Here is a 14,404-nt window from a genome sequence, read left to right on the forward strand (position 1 = left end):
GTTGTTTTTGTTTGCCATCCAATGAAGACGGGAAGCTATGTTTTGTTGTTTGTGACGTTGTCTACTTGCTCGATTCCTTTGTAGATTGAGATCCTTTTTCATGTAAATTTTCTTGTCTTTTATGTCTTTTTTTTTTAAATATTTGTTTTGTATTTCTAACAGGCTATTAAGCAAAAAAATTTAGCAGCTATGTTTTGTGTTTCTGTTTTGTTGCTTTGTTTATATTTCAGATTTTGATTCTTTTTATTGATGCACGTAATAGCCTATTACTACCGGCTCTATCTATTAAACAGGTTTGATTAATAGGTTTAACAGGTTAGCTTTCAGGTTGGCTTAATAGGTCCAACAATATTGGGCCAAGAGCTCAAGGTCATTGGATAAACAAATTAAACAGGTCCGATCAGCTTGAATAAATAGATTATCTATTTATAAAACAGTTTGAAAGGGTCAGATCGGATAATCTATTCATTAAATAGAATAAATTTAGATTTTAGTTTGATTTATATTTAAATTTTTTTGATCCGATTTGTAACTGATTGATCTGTTTATGACTTAACTGACTTAGGGAAGATACGATGTTTGGACAAGTAAATGCCAAATATTAAAGGCTATTAGACATAACATGGGATCATAAAAAGAACCATCATTCTTTGGGGGAGAGTTTTTATAATCATGATCTAAATGGGTTAAGTCAGTCCTATTGGCCAATTTAGAAACCCAAGCATACTTGCACCAATGGGTTAAAAGTTTCTTCTAAATCGATAAATCTCCAAGAATTTTCATGATTGTTGAGTAATAATTAAAAAATAATCATTCAAAGCAGTTTACTAATTTCCTTCAAAATCCATTATAAGACTTACAAAGAAATAAATACATCAAAATAAACAAATAATTGTGGATGTATACGAACTATAAAAGTTTATAATTAATGGTGCAATTGAGTTGAGTCAAATCGAATAGTTAGAGGCTCGCGTTTGACTTGATTCAAAATACTGAGATTCAAAACTCGACTTGAGGTTGATCAAGTGTTAATATCCTAACTTGAACTCGATTCAACTTGCATATCAACCGAGCTATACTCGGATTCAAGCTCAAATCTTAAATGATATATCATATTAAAAAATATATAAATATTATATTTAATATATTTAATTCATAAATATATATTATAAATAAAATATTATATTATTAAACTCAATATTTTGTCACTCTAATTGACTCATAAATTTATTTAAGCTATTTGAGTTGAATGAAATTTAGATCCAAATCAAGTTTGATCAACTCGTAAACTGCTTGGCTGATTTACACCGCGAGTTTGTAAGCAATTCCTCCATCGTAGCTAGAGTTGGGCATCGACCGTGACTGGCACAGCCCACCAAGCACTATAGGAGGCTGTGCCATGGCATGGCCCAATTCTAGGGGCCGGGCTGGGCTAGAAATTTGGTGGCCCACGGTCTAGACCCGACACGGCCTGTCAAGGCCTGGGCTGGCATGGCCTGATGGGCCAGACACGGTATCATACGGCCTGCATGCTAACCCCTATGTATCCATTTGACACGACATGTTTTTAAAGTTTTTATTTTAAAAAATATTTTTTATAAAATAAAATAGATTAGGAAATAAATTAAAAAAAAGATAGGAGAGCCGAATTTGTAGAGTCGAAGAGATAGATCGGAGTACAGTCGAAAAGAGTAGAATGGAGTAATCGAAGAGCTGACCTCTAAAAGGAAGACGTTTTCTCTTCTTGTATAATTCTTGAATTACTAAACGATAATTGCTATTTGCTAAATATTGAACGAAACAGAGAATTACTAGAAGAGAAAATAAATAGGAGTAGGAAGATTAGAGAGTGAGAGAATTAGTTTGATGAATTAATATAGTGAAAATGAAATTGAAAGGATCTATTTATAGAAGTTTTAAAATTTTTATTTTTTTAAAATATTTTTTAATTTATTCAATTTTTTTTTTTACGATTGGAAAGATCAAAATGATAAAAATAAAAAAATAATAATTGAGACCCTTTAAAAAAATAAAAATAATTTTAAATTAACCATTCGAACATGTTAATGAACTGTGTCTGATATGATCTGTCAATTCTTGGGCCTAGGCCATGTCGGACGGATGCTTTAGATCTTTTGTGCCATGCCGTATGACCCATTTATCAGATAAACCGTGTCTGATACGATCCACTACAATATTTGATCTGATAAATTTAGATCGAAGCGGATCGAATCAGACATAGCCCGATGCCCAAGTTTATATTTGTAGCCCTACCCTTCTGGTTGACAGGACCGAAAGATCGCTTCACCTACCACCACGATGTTGCTCTGACCATCATCATGAATCCATCGCTCCTGTTCCTGCAATCCAATAGCATCATTAATCTACAATTAACCGGTTTTTAAGACATCGTCCGGTGTGCCAACCGCCAATTGCCATAGAAGACCGGCAGCAAAAAACCGTACCTATTTTTTGAGTAGATAAATCACATGATGTGCTACCCGTCGTAGATGGCAGCGGTCCGAAACCGCACAAAATCATTTCTTTGGTATCCTATTTCAGCTGCGCCCATAGAACACCAGCAGCTGCCCCCGCCGCTGTTTCGCCAGATCCATCTTTCTCGCATCTCGGTGCAGGAGTTCACTGACACAACGGCTGAGATTGCACCAGCTAATCCGTCACGGCGTATCCATCCAAGATTCGAATCCATTTCCGCTGGCTCCCCTGATCCACCGAATGCATCCCCATCTCCCGTGGTTCGGTGGGCGGAAGGACGAAGTCCATCGAAATCATAGCTCAAAGAATCGAACGGAACGCACTTCCCACTGGTCAAACCCCACCCGCGGCTCGCGAGCCATCCCATTTCCTATAAATATTTGGAGAAGGGACAGATTTTTTTTGTTTTAATTTATAGATTCTAATCTCATTTCTTGGATCCCATTTTTTTGCACCATTTTTCTCTTGCTTTCTTTTCACTATTTTTACTTGGATTTTGTTTATTTTGTGTTGGGGGTTAGCTGTTGAGAGAGAGAGAGAGAGAGAGAGAGAGAGAAGGGAGGAAAGGATGGCGAACATAGATATAGAGGGGATATTGAAGGAGCTGCCGAGCGATGGGCGGGTGCCGAAGACGAAGATCGTGTGCACGCTTGGACCGGCGTCGCGGTCGGTGCCGATGCTGGAGAAGTTGCTGCGGGCGGGGATGAACGTCGCCCGCTTCAACTTCTCCCACGGCAGCCACGAGTATCACCAGGAGACTCTCAACAACCTCCGCACCGCCATGCTGAACACCCAGATCCTCTGCGCCGTCATGCTTGACACCAAGGTCTTCCTTCTCTTCTCTCTATAAGTTTTGCCAGTAGCCGTTTTGGTGTTATAGGTATATTTGATTTTGAGGTAGATACTGTGATGCGACTGCTTCTTTACAAGGAATTGAATAGTGTTTCATGGTGGTCATCTTTGTGTTTTCGAGATATCGTTTTGGTGCATTGTGTTTGGTATTAGTTTGTGTTCCATCTTTCTCAACAGTGACGATGATACTATCGTTAGCTTGTGGTTAGGTAAAGCCAGCTGATTAAACTATTAGGAATTGGTGAATGATCTTTGTCGTTTTCTGCTTGTTGGTTCATGGGAGATCATTCTTTTTTTCAATTTTAAATTTTCATATAATGTTTGGTTCAAATAGCGTAAGGAAGTGTGCAAAAATTTGTTGCTAAGTAGAAATAAATCTTTCTGTGGTTCTCTAACTCATTGTGCCTCGAGTGGTGGATCTGTGGAATCATGTTACATAAGGGCCTCCTGATTTATAATCCATATGCCTATTTCTATTAGTAATTTCGTGTCGCAATAGAAGAAAAAAATATATAGTTGTAGACTGACTGAGATTAGTTGTGACATGTACCAAAAAGGGCCACCTTCTTATGTATAAAACTATTTTGCTTCCAATTAATCTTGATTTCTTATTCATGCAATGTTCTAGTTATAGTTGGGAAAAATTCCAGTCTCTCAGACAAAGCGGAATCCCTTGAAATCCCAAATCTAAGATCTGGTTTTTACAACGTCTGACAGCCATTGTCCGCTAAATGAAGTTCTTGGGCATAATAAGATAACCTTTAACAGTGTTTAAGCCCAAAATAGTTGCTGATGAGTTATTGCCTCAGAAAAATAGATTGAAGTTTTTCTTTATCTCAAGTTGAAGGTCTTCTTAGTTTGATGATTTAACATACAGTTGTTTAATTCCAAACAGAGATATCTGCAAAGGTTGGTTTATGCTATTATAGTATCCACAATAAAGATACAATGAATTCTCCTTTGACAGCTCTGGCAGGAGAAGGAAAGATGGAATTCAACAGATATGTTTGTTCTCTAGTTCATCCAGCCAAATAATAATCCTTTTGCGGATGTCCAGTGCAAAATCACTGAATGCATAAGCCACCAATACCTGAAATGGACTTTGTCTGATGAGTTGTGAGGGCTTGTCAGCTTTTATCAAAAAACCTTTTATGTTACCCTTGTCTGATTCCATTTGAATCATATGCTTGGGGTTAAGATCCAAGCCCTATGGCTGAAAATTTAGCCGCTTTTCCTATCGTCTATTACATGCACTCCTATCATTCTTGATAACCCTTCAGTGTTGTATGCCCTGGACAATTCATGTCGATCCTGCCTTCTTTATTAGTAAGAATTTGGTTGGGTAAGACGAATTGGCTTGAACTTGAAAGAAGATATCCTTGCCTACTTGACTTCTTCCATTTCTTTAGTGCAACTATTGTGCTTTGTGATGAAACATGTATATGATTAATGCATAATTTATACCTTGCAATAAATGCAAGTTTATCCTAAAAATGATTTGTATCTGACTTGAGTCAAGGGACTAGCATGGTGTCTGGTGTATTGTGTGCATTTTTGGTGGATACACCATAAGTGCACTATTTTCAGAAATTATCATTAAAGGTCTTACTCGTGCACATTAGTGGAACCTTCAAGCTTACTTTTGCAAATTCACTCTTTGTTCCTTTTGTTGATTATCTCATTCAGATTGGTCACCCTGTGTAGCTTCCTGATTATGTCTCAATCAATAGAATTTGTTGCTCCTTCCATTTTGTTACACAATTTATCATGCATTCCGAGCAGGCTGTCCAATATGTTGTTATATTCAGTAGTATCTTGAAAATAAGTGTCATTTGAACTCATCTCTTAATATTATTAAAAAAAATCAGATTTAAGGAATTCAGGCAAGAGGTTGGATCCATGACTAGGGCCAATGTAGGTCAAAATCTGTTCAATCTTTACAAAGAAGAGAAAAATATTTGGTGAAAGGAAGAAGTTTTATCAAATTCTAACAATTTTCTAGCATACAGCATTTAGGTTTCATAAAGTTCTGACTGGCCAACATCTGCTTTTCTTCCTTCTGCATTTTGATGAAGATTTGCCATTGAGGCTCTTTGAAAGTGGACATGGAAGGTTTTTAAATGTTTAAGTGGTCTATGATACATAAGCTTTATAAATGGTTGCATGCAATTACTGGAATGTGCTGGAAGCAAGTTCTAAAGAAGTGAGTAATAGATAGCAAGATCCAGTTTTGGGTCTTGCATGTAATGAAAGTGGACTTTATAAGTTTTGGTTGATTTCATCAAATTAAGTGTAGGTGGTCAGACAAGTCAACAATGTGGTTATGACCGAGAGCTATTCATGTTCAAACATTGTGGTAAAAGTCTCAAGTATAAGACAATATATGGTAACATATTGGCCTTCAAGTTAGGAAGTGATATCAACCAAAAGGAAACGGCATCAATCAAAAGGAGGTGGATGGTGACTTCATTTAGGCTTATGCTATGGTGTCCTACAAGCATGTTTTTTTTTCAACCAAAATCCTTAATCAAAATTTACTGGGAACGTAATCTAATGGAACTTCTAGAACTTTCCACAGTTGCATGGTACCAAATAAAACCAGGTAGATAGTCCAGATAAACGAAATAGGGAAGTAATCAGCAACGTTAAATGGTCACTGCATGGAACATAAAATGTGTGTATCATTACAAATTTGTTTAAAAACATGATCTTTTTATCAGAAATGTGGGGCCTTTCAAATGCAGATGCTACTGTGCAATAAGGTTCGGTTGAAGGTGCTAATAGGCGCTGATCTAATTAAAAAATTGTTAATGTGCATTTATTTTACTAGTGCATACTCAGGTAAGCCTGTGTTTTGATAGGAAAGAGAGGTATACGAGAACACTGGACAAGGTAGAAAATACAAAAAACGAAGGGAGAAAAAACATGAGGGCGTAAGAAAGATTGGGAGAAAAGAGGAGAACAAGAGAATAATTTACAGCAAGAACAATATTTTGTGGGAAGCAAGGTGATACAAAAGAACTAATGTTTTTCTTGCAATCGGATTACCATTTCAGAGGAATTTTTATACCAAGTTAATGAGTTCTGAAATAGTTGAAATATAGAAGAAATGAGAGAGAGCACCTTTGTTTAATCATTCATGTACGAGATCTATATTAGAGAAAGCCAGAAGGTTGATGGTAGCACTACTTGTGGTTTTGTATCTTTAAATTCATACTGTGTTGTTTGTAAATGTTCTAAAGCTTGATTCTTTCTGAAGCACAAGAGGACTGGATTGTATTATCCTATAACTAGGTCAATAGGAGTTACCAGTATTGCTGAAAAAAGCAATCCAGTGTGTTAATATTACACCATTCGTTGTAATCGCTGGACTTTGGAAAGTAGCAGCAAACACAACTTCCCTACCTTTTCTCTACTGGTACTGAATATGCATGTATACAGGCACACGTATGTACACACTGTGCATACACACATACCTGTGTGTGATTAAAGATGTGTAAATTTTGCTAGCTATGTCCACTTTGCTTCATAGGAAATTTATACTTATTAAAATAATTAACCATTGTGTACTTTAAGATTAAGTAAGTTTTTTACATTTTTAACTATACAGTTTAATACAAAGGTGTAAGACCATTTGAAGTTATATCCAATCAAAATTATAAGATATTTAGTTTTCAAGTGACTGTCCTGTGCATATATGCCTTTTCTTTTAAATGCTAGGAGGGAAAAAAATGTGAACTGATGCAATTATATGGTTCAAAAGTCTTAGGTCATTAAAAGGTGATGATCTCCTGATAAAATAGTGAAATTGACTCTAGAGCTTAGCTAGCTAGCATCCAGAGATGTGTTCCCAGGAAATGTGGTCTTAAAAATATTTACTGCAAATAATCATAATTTTAACTTTTGGTGCAACATTTGCTTTCCTTTAAAAAGTAAAATGGTTGGAGAAGTAAATGATAATTGAGCTTTGTACATGATGAAATTACATTGCTGTTGATTCACCAAGTCAGGTCTTCATTTCCAGCATGAAACAGTTTTGTTTTGATCCTCATTTAATCTTTGTCTGTGTTATTCCTTGTCTCTCTAAACTTGAGCTTGTCCATTAAGCTTTGTCCGATCAATATGGGTTTCAGTATGGATTGCATTTCTGGCCTATCAAATTCTGAGAATTTCTTGCGAGCATCTTTTGATCCTTGCATCAACCCTCTGCAAATTGGTGCTACTTTTAGGTCTGAGGGCTCTGACATAGTATCTGGAATACTAGTTGTCAGGTAGTGAAATCTCTGTTTTTGTTTATATAGCTTAAGCTTATTGAACCAATACTGTTCCTCTGGACATAGAAGAAATGAAATTTTCATTCAGAAAAATATATTTTTATTTCTAATAGAGAATTACCCAAAAGGCCCAACTGAAGTATTTTATGATGCTGATTTGCATTAGAATGTCTCATATGCTAGACTAAATTGTTTACTGGTTGGTAGTTAATTGAATCAATTTGTTATGATGTAGTATGATGGATACCAATTGCATTATCCTCACTGCACATGCATTGGGTAAATAGCTTGTTCTTTGATAATGAGTGATCTGCATCAATGTATGTGCAGATTTGAACTGGAAATTTGTAACATATTTACTAACATCTCCATGAATTTCATGTGTTTTCTGTTGGCTCTGTACATCTCGATGTTTTTCTTGAATTTCTGAACCAATAAATTTTCCCTAAGACATAATGTCTTATCTTGTTTCTGTTCTAAATTAACTAGAAGTAATTGTACTCTGTGTAGTAATTAAATTCTTAATTTATCATGAATGTTCTTGCAATCATTTTGCACATTAACAGTTTGCATGTTCTAATGAACATCCTATTCTCCAAAGATAGTAGTAATCATGTGCCCTATTATGGACATGGTTTCCAAAAGATCAATGCTCTTGTAGGTCACATGAAATTTCAGAGAGAACCTGGTCACAAGACATTATAAATATTTGCTAGATTTTAGCTTGATGAAGTCTTGGATCTACCTGTTACTAGACTACAGGTTGTGCTGGCTGTTGTTCTTGCATCTGCTTGCAGAATCTGCCTGCTCCTCTTAATCTTTTAGTTTTATTGTTGCAGGGACCTGAGATTCGCACTGGTTTCTTGAAGGATGGGAAGCCTATTCGACTGAACGAGGGTCAGGAAATCACAGTGACCACCGATTACAGCATCAAGGGTGATGAGAACATGATTAGTATGAGTTACAAGAAACTCCCTCATGACCTAGAGCCTGGAAGTACCATCTTGTGTGCTGATGGTACTATAACCCTGACTGTCCTCTCATGCAACCCAGATGGTGGGACCGTGAGATGCCGCTGCGAAAACACTGCTCTTTTAGGTGAAAGAAAGAATGTCAATCTGCCTGGTGTTGTTGTGGATCTTCCCACATTGACGGAGAAGGATAAGGAAGACATCATGGGATGGGGTGTGCCAAACAATATTGATATGATTGCTCTCTCATTTGTGCGCAAGGGGTCTGATCTTGTTAATGTTCGGGAGTTTCTTGGGCCTCATGCAAAGAATATAATACTGATGTCAAAGGTTTGTTTGACCCTTGACTAGCCTAAGCATCTTGGCATGCTATTTGCTCTGCACTTTTGCTGACAATTTCTTTGTTTTAGAGTATTAATGCTTATATCTGAATTAGCTTCTGAAATTCTACGTATATAAAATCTTCCTCACAATGAATAATAGCTTTTCCTTATTTTATGTTGTTCATGGTGGGTTTGAAGGTTGAGAACCAGGAAGGCGTGATGAACTTTGATGAAATCCTGAAGGAGACTAATGCTTTCATGGTTGCTCGAGGTGACCTTGGGATGGAGATTCCCATTGAGAAGATCTTTCTTGCTCAGAAGATGATGATCTACAAATGCAACCTTGTGGGCAAGCCTGTTGTCACCGCCACCCAGATGCTTGAATCGATGATCAAGGCCCCGCGCCCAACTCGTGCTGAGGCCACTGACGTTGCCAATGCTGTTCTTGATGGCACCGACTGCGTCATGCTTAGCGGTGAGAGCGCTGCTGGAGCTTATCCTGAGCTGGCAGTGAAGATCATGGCAAAGATCTGTGTTGAGGCAGAGTCCTCCCTTGACTATGGTGCCATATTCAAGGGGAGGATACAGACTACTCCTCTGCCCATGAGCCCATTAGAGAGCCTTGCGTCATCGGCTGTTCGTACCGCGAACAAGGCGAAGGCATCGTTGATTGTGGTCTTGACTCGTGGAGGGACTACTGCAAAGCTGGTGGCCAAGTATCGTCCGGCAGTCCCGATCATGTCAGTGATAGTCCCAAGTTTGACAACAGATTCATTTGATTGGACGGTCAGCAATGAAGCACCTGCGAGGCAAAGCCTCATCTACAGGGGGCTGGTACCTCTGCTGGCTGAGGGTTCGGCCAAGGCAACAGACTCGGAGTCGACGGAGGTCATCTTGGAGGCTGCACTCAATGCAGCAGTGCAGAGGCAGCTGTGCAAACCAGGGGATGCCGTCGTTGCACTGCACCGCATCGGAGCTGCTTCGGTCATAAAGATCTGCATTGTGAAGTCATCCAACAAATGATCAAATAAATAAATAAAATTGATGAGAGGTATTCTGGGCTCACCCTGTTTCTCAATAAACAGGTTTTCCTTGCTGCTTTGTTTGTAGGATTCTCAACGTTGAAGGCATTTTTTCTAGAATGCATTGGATATTAGTGGTTGAGCTCTTAATTCTTAATAATGAGCCCTGCTTCTTTTGAAATTGCTTGTATCGGCACCAACATTAAAAGTTTCATCTGCTTAAGTTGTATCTGAGCTTGGATTCATGCCCATCGGAAACTTGTGCTCTTGTACAATGTTGCTGGGATTCAATATTCAAAGTTGAAGCCATGGATCCCAATAATTGGTTGACTAATATCGTATTATTGCTTCTTAAATTCATGCTTAAGCGAACTCCTTGCTTGGAGAACATATCGTGTAGCCATTATCTAGTATATTTTTAGTATCAAGGAAGGGTGCTGAAGAGCCGCATTACCTAGAAGTTGGAGCTTAAAACCTGGTTATTGATTGTGACTGCGTCAATGTGTTTGCACGTCCCTGAACGAGCACCGTTCCCAGCTTCCATCGCTTCTCAGGGTTTGTGTAGCATTGCTTGTTCCCAAATTCCCCATTCTGTAAAGGAACAAGCCCCCAATGTTCACTTTTGCCGCTGAATCCTGGTGGTGCCGTGTTGGAAAGTCAATTGGGTGTGGCAGTGTACACGAGCCGCTTTCCACGATCGAGGGATTTACAAAGAAAGTTGTTGGTCAGAGCTTGGGGGACCATCTGGATATCCAAATCTGGACCGGTCAATTTAGCCGAGTTTTAGAAAATATCAAATTAGATCTGTCAACGGATCGGATTTAGATTGAAATCTGGATATCCGGATCCGATCTTAGTTACTGGTATCGAATTCGAATATCCGGCGGATCTAGTCTTGAAGTATCAGATCTAAATCCTAATGCGTCCCGAATATCCGGATCCAATTTCGAGATTCGAAACTCATATTTAAATTTTCAAAAAAAAAATTTAAAAATATACAATAACCTAAAAAAATATCTAAAAATTATACAATCATATGATCATACAAATAAAAATATAAAAGTTATTCAAATTCAACGAGTAAAACTCCAATTAAAACATCCAAAAATATAACAACATACCATTATAATAACAACATATAATTATAATATATATATATAATATATAATATATATTATTCGGGTTTCGGGTCTATCGGATCTGGGTATTAAATATCTAGACCCTATCCGTTTACATGATGGTTTATCGGATCCGGATCCGGATAAACGGATCCAATCCTAATACCAGATCCAGATCCGTTGGGTAAATACGCATAGGTCTTGGGTCTGGACCCGGTCCATTGACAGCTATACGTCGCAGGAGGAAGAAAAGAAAATAAGAGCAGAGAGTTGATTCAAAATTTGGTCTTACCTCAAGGTCCCTTATCTTTTTTATATAGAGAAGGTGTTATAGGTTGTTACATCGGAATCTGATAGGTTACGAGGATCTGTGATATCATGATTTAATAGGCCATCGGGATTAGCCCACTATCCCATAATCCGGATTATTAGTTATATCTACAGACTGGCTCAGTTAGTCGTGGGTGTATGTCATACACACGTTCGGAAGTTGTTGGAGAATCTCAAAGATCATTCGCACAGCCGAATAGGCCGGGAATCTAAGGTGAGGTTCTGCCCTAGGTGCACGAGTATTTGTGCAAGTCGCTAGATATTGTCAGTCAGGTACCGACTTCGGGGTTGGTAGCTAACTAAGGTGGAGATCGGATGAGAACTGATGTTGTGATGCCGCCTAGTCTTGGGTGCTCGGTCCTCCTCGTTGTCTCAAATAGTCTTGCCTGATTGGACAATCCATAGGTGTTTGGCCACGATCCAAGAAGAAGAGATTGGGTTCGGTAGCGTGTAATCTCTGTAATAGTTATCCCCCACTCTCAAGTTTGAGGTAGCTTCATTGCTTTGGGTGAAGGGAGAGTCAGTCATCGATTGCCACCCCAACCTCTCTCCTCGAAGCATTTATTTAGCTGTATATGGCGGGTGGAGTCTTGAAAATCTCAAGTTCATTCGCATCTGCTACATGTTGAGTGTTGGTTGGCCTCATGTCATGCTCCATTGGTTGTTGGAGGTGACCTATTTTAAGGATCATGCGGCGAAGGGTAGTATGGTCTAGGGGTCTAGAGGTGCATGATTTTTAATGTTAGTGTTTCTTGAAAATGACAATCTATCGGAAAGAAAGGCTATGGCACCTCTCCCTGGAAGGCATGGTCTCCGAGGCTTCTTGGGTGGTGACACTTGGCATAGGATCAGGGCGGTGGCAAAATACTTCTTTGTCTGCTTCTTCTATAAATAGTGAGGAGGCTTGCTGTCTGAAGTTGATCTCACCCCATCCATCTTCCACAATGTTACTATGGCACTGCTTCATCAAATGTACGAGGGTTGCTGGCATTCATTTCTCTTTGGAAGGGCTCTCGCCCACCTCCAATCGGCCGCAAGGTGCGCCACAAGGGGTGCAGATGTAGGTGTTTCGGTTAGGCATGGAAGGTATTAGAAAATCTCGCTGTTTCGTTCTTAGAGCAGTAATGGCGATTGTTTGAGGCTCTTTTCACTATTGTAGTCCACAAAAATATCTTGGACCTTTCTAGAGAGCAGTCTTTCTCCTTCCCTAAGTTAGCTTTCCGATGCTTTTGGAAGGAATATCCAAAAGATGGATAGGTTCCTGAAGAGGAGACTGGTTATGCCCTCATTGATATCCTTTGGTAGGACTGATACCCATCAAAGAGGTCTTTTCGCATGGACATCATCGAGGGCTCTACCAGGTGTCCAACTTTGCACCTGAAGACGTCGACAAGAACTCAACGAATGACGTCCAACTTTGTACTGGAGGATGTTGGCCAAGCTTATGTCTTGTATTTTTCTTTTTGTCGTAATAGGCTTGGTCTAAATGGATCCGATCTGTAATGAAAACGAATTTGATCTGTAATGAAAATCTTTTTGAATAAAATGAGTATGGACCTTTTTATATGAGATGATCTTCATTAATGTTTCTCCTGTCGATTGACTCTTGATCTCAAGGACCGATCTTTTATTTGTTTTGTGTGTGTGGTCGTCGATTTGATGAGTCGAACCTCCAGAGAAGTGAGGATTTCTAGTCTTGACCTAGGTCAGGAGCCCCTTCATCTATAGTTGTAGTAGGTTGGGTCGATTTTTAGCCGACCCTCGATGATGAGTTTAGCTTTTACTGAGTCAATGATGTCATCATTTAATTGATTGTGTATGTATTCGGGGACAAACCGACAAGCTCTTATCCAAGGTGGCTTGTGACACTGCCGTCATTATTGTCCTCGACCTTTATCTGACTAGGCTGAAGGTGAGTGGTGCTAGTTGGTTGGATTCTAAGGACTCCCTCGGCATTTCACCAGAGTGGATGGTATAGGCGGTTCTTCTCAACATATGCCCGAGGTTAAAAGTTTGGAATATTGCCTTGTTAGCTGGTTGCCCCTATTTCTAGTATCAAGATGATCTTGTCAGGCTTTAGGTGGAAAGGATAGTCATGTTGTCATGTTGGCTCTGGTCCCTATCTCTTCTCCAGAAAGTCATCCTCTTAGCCGCCCAGCATTTATTGTTGCCTTGGAAAGGGGCGTCTAGGCATTTCATGAGCTATGCGATCGCAATGATGGTGGAGTGGGATGAAGTGTCATGCCATCCTTCTTTTGGTCGATTTGATGACATACAAAATCATCATCAAATTTGTCACAACCTTCATATGTCAAACTACGGTTGGCAGTAGATCCTGCCCTACGAAGCATGATCATAGGTCAGGTGCGACGAAAGGTCAGAGAATATGATGGTGTGGCTCGTACGACATATTAGCATCTGCAGTGAAGGAGGAGGGTTGAGATTTCAATCACGGTTGTTGGTGCAAAAATCCACTTGCGCCGGAGAAGCTGGAGTCGAGGAAGTCGCGGTCGCCGTCGAGACCTGCAAAGGAAGTCTAAATCGGAGGTGGGGTTGCTCCGGCAAGACCCTCCGACGCTCAAGTCAGTTCTCTGCCTCAACAAGAATGGAGTGCTCAAACGGAGAATTTAGCAGAATTTTTAGATGAAAGATTAGAGCTTATAGAATAACGTATCTGGGGTCCCCTTTTATAGGCGGAGGGGGCAGTAGTCTGATAGCGACATCCGTAACCGTCTGGCAATGAGCTGCCCAGGGTCAGACGGAGTTTGCTGCGAAGAGTAGTGGAGTGGACCCGTGGCTATCACCGGGATGTGCCACGTGGAGTCAGTTACGGGGAGTGGAGCGACGTTCACTGTCGTGACTCATCATGGAGTGGTGGGATCGCACAGGATCCGCCGCGGGGAGTGGAGCAGAATTGTGGCCGTTAATATGGCCTGTCAGGGAGTAATGGAGTTGCGTAGGGTCCGCCGCAGGGAGTGGAGCAGTGTTGTCCGTTACTGTGGCCTGCCAGGGAGTAAT

At 39.6% G+C, this 14,404-nt stretch overlaps 1 protein-coding gene across 1 annotated transcript; it reads left to right on the forward strand.

Annotated features, from left to right (window-relative positions):
• The first annotated feature begins 2,566 nt into the window (after positions 1–2,566).
• On the forward strand, positions 2,567–10,119 carry LOC140857531 (pyruvate kinase, cytosolic isozyme-like). Its single transcript, XM_073256568.1, has 3 exons — positions 2,567–3,322; positions 8,462–8,923; positions 9,115–10,119. Exons 1-3 carry the CDS (start codon positions 3,065–3,067, stop codon positions 9,937–9,939), a joined length of 1,545 nt encoding a protein of 514 aa, XP_073112669.1. The 5' UTR covers positions 2,567–3,064; the 3' UTR covers positions 9,940–10,119.
• Positions 10,120–14,404: the final 4,285 nt, after the last annotated feature.

Source organism: Elaeis guineensis, chromosome 4 (genome assembly GCF_000442705.2).
Source record: "Elaeis guineensis isolate ETL-2024a chromosome 4, EG11, whole genome shotgun sequence".
Classification (NCBI taxonomy): Eukaryota; Viridiplantae; Streptophyta; class Magnoliopsida; order Arecales; family Arecaceae; genus Elaeis; species Elaeis guineensis.

Coding starts and splice junctions, on each gene's coding strand:
- LOC140857531 (XM_073256568.1), top strand. CDS start 3,065: ATGGCGAACATAGATATAGAGGGGATATTGAAGGAGCTGCCGAGCGAT. Junction 3,323..8,461: donor CCGTCATGCTTGACACCAAG/GTCTTCCTTCTC, acceptor TTATTGTTGCAG/GGACCTGAGATTCGCACTGG. Junction 8,924..9,114: donor ATATAATACTGATGTCAAAG/GTTTGTTTGACC, acceptor GTGGGTTTGAAG/GTTGAGAACCAGGAAGGCGT.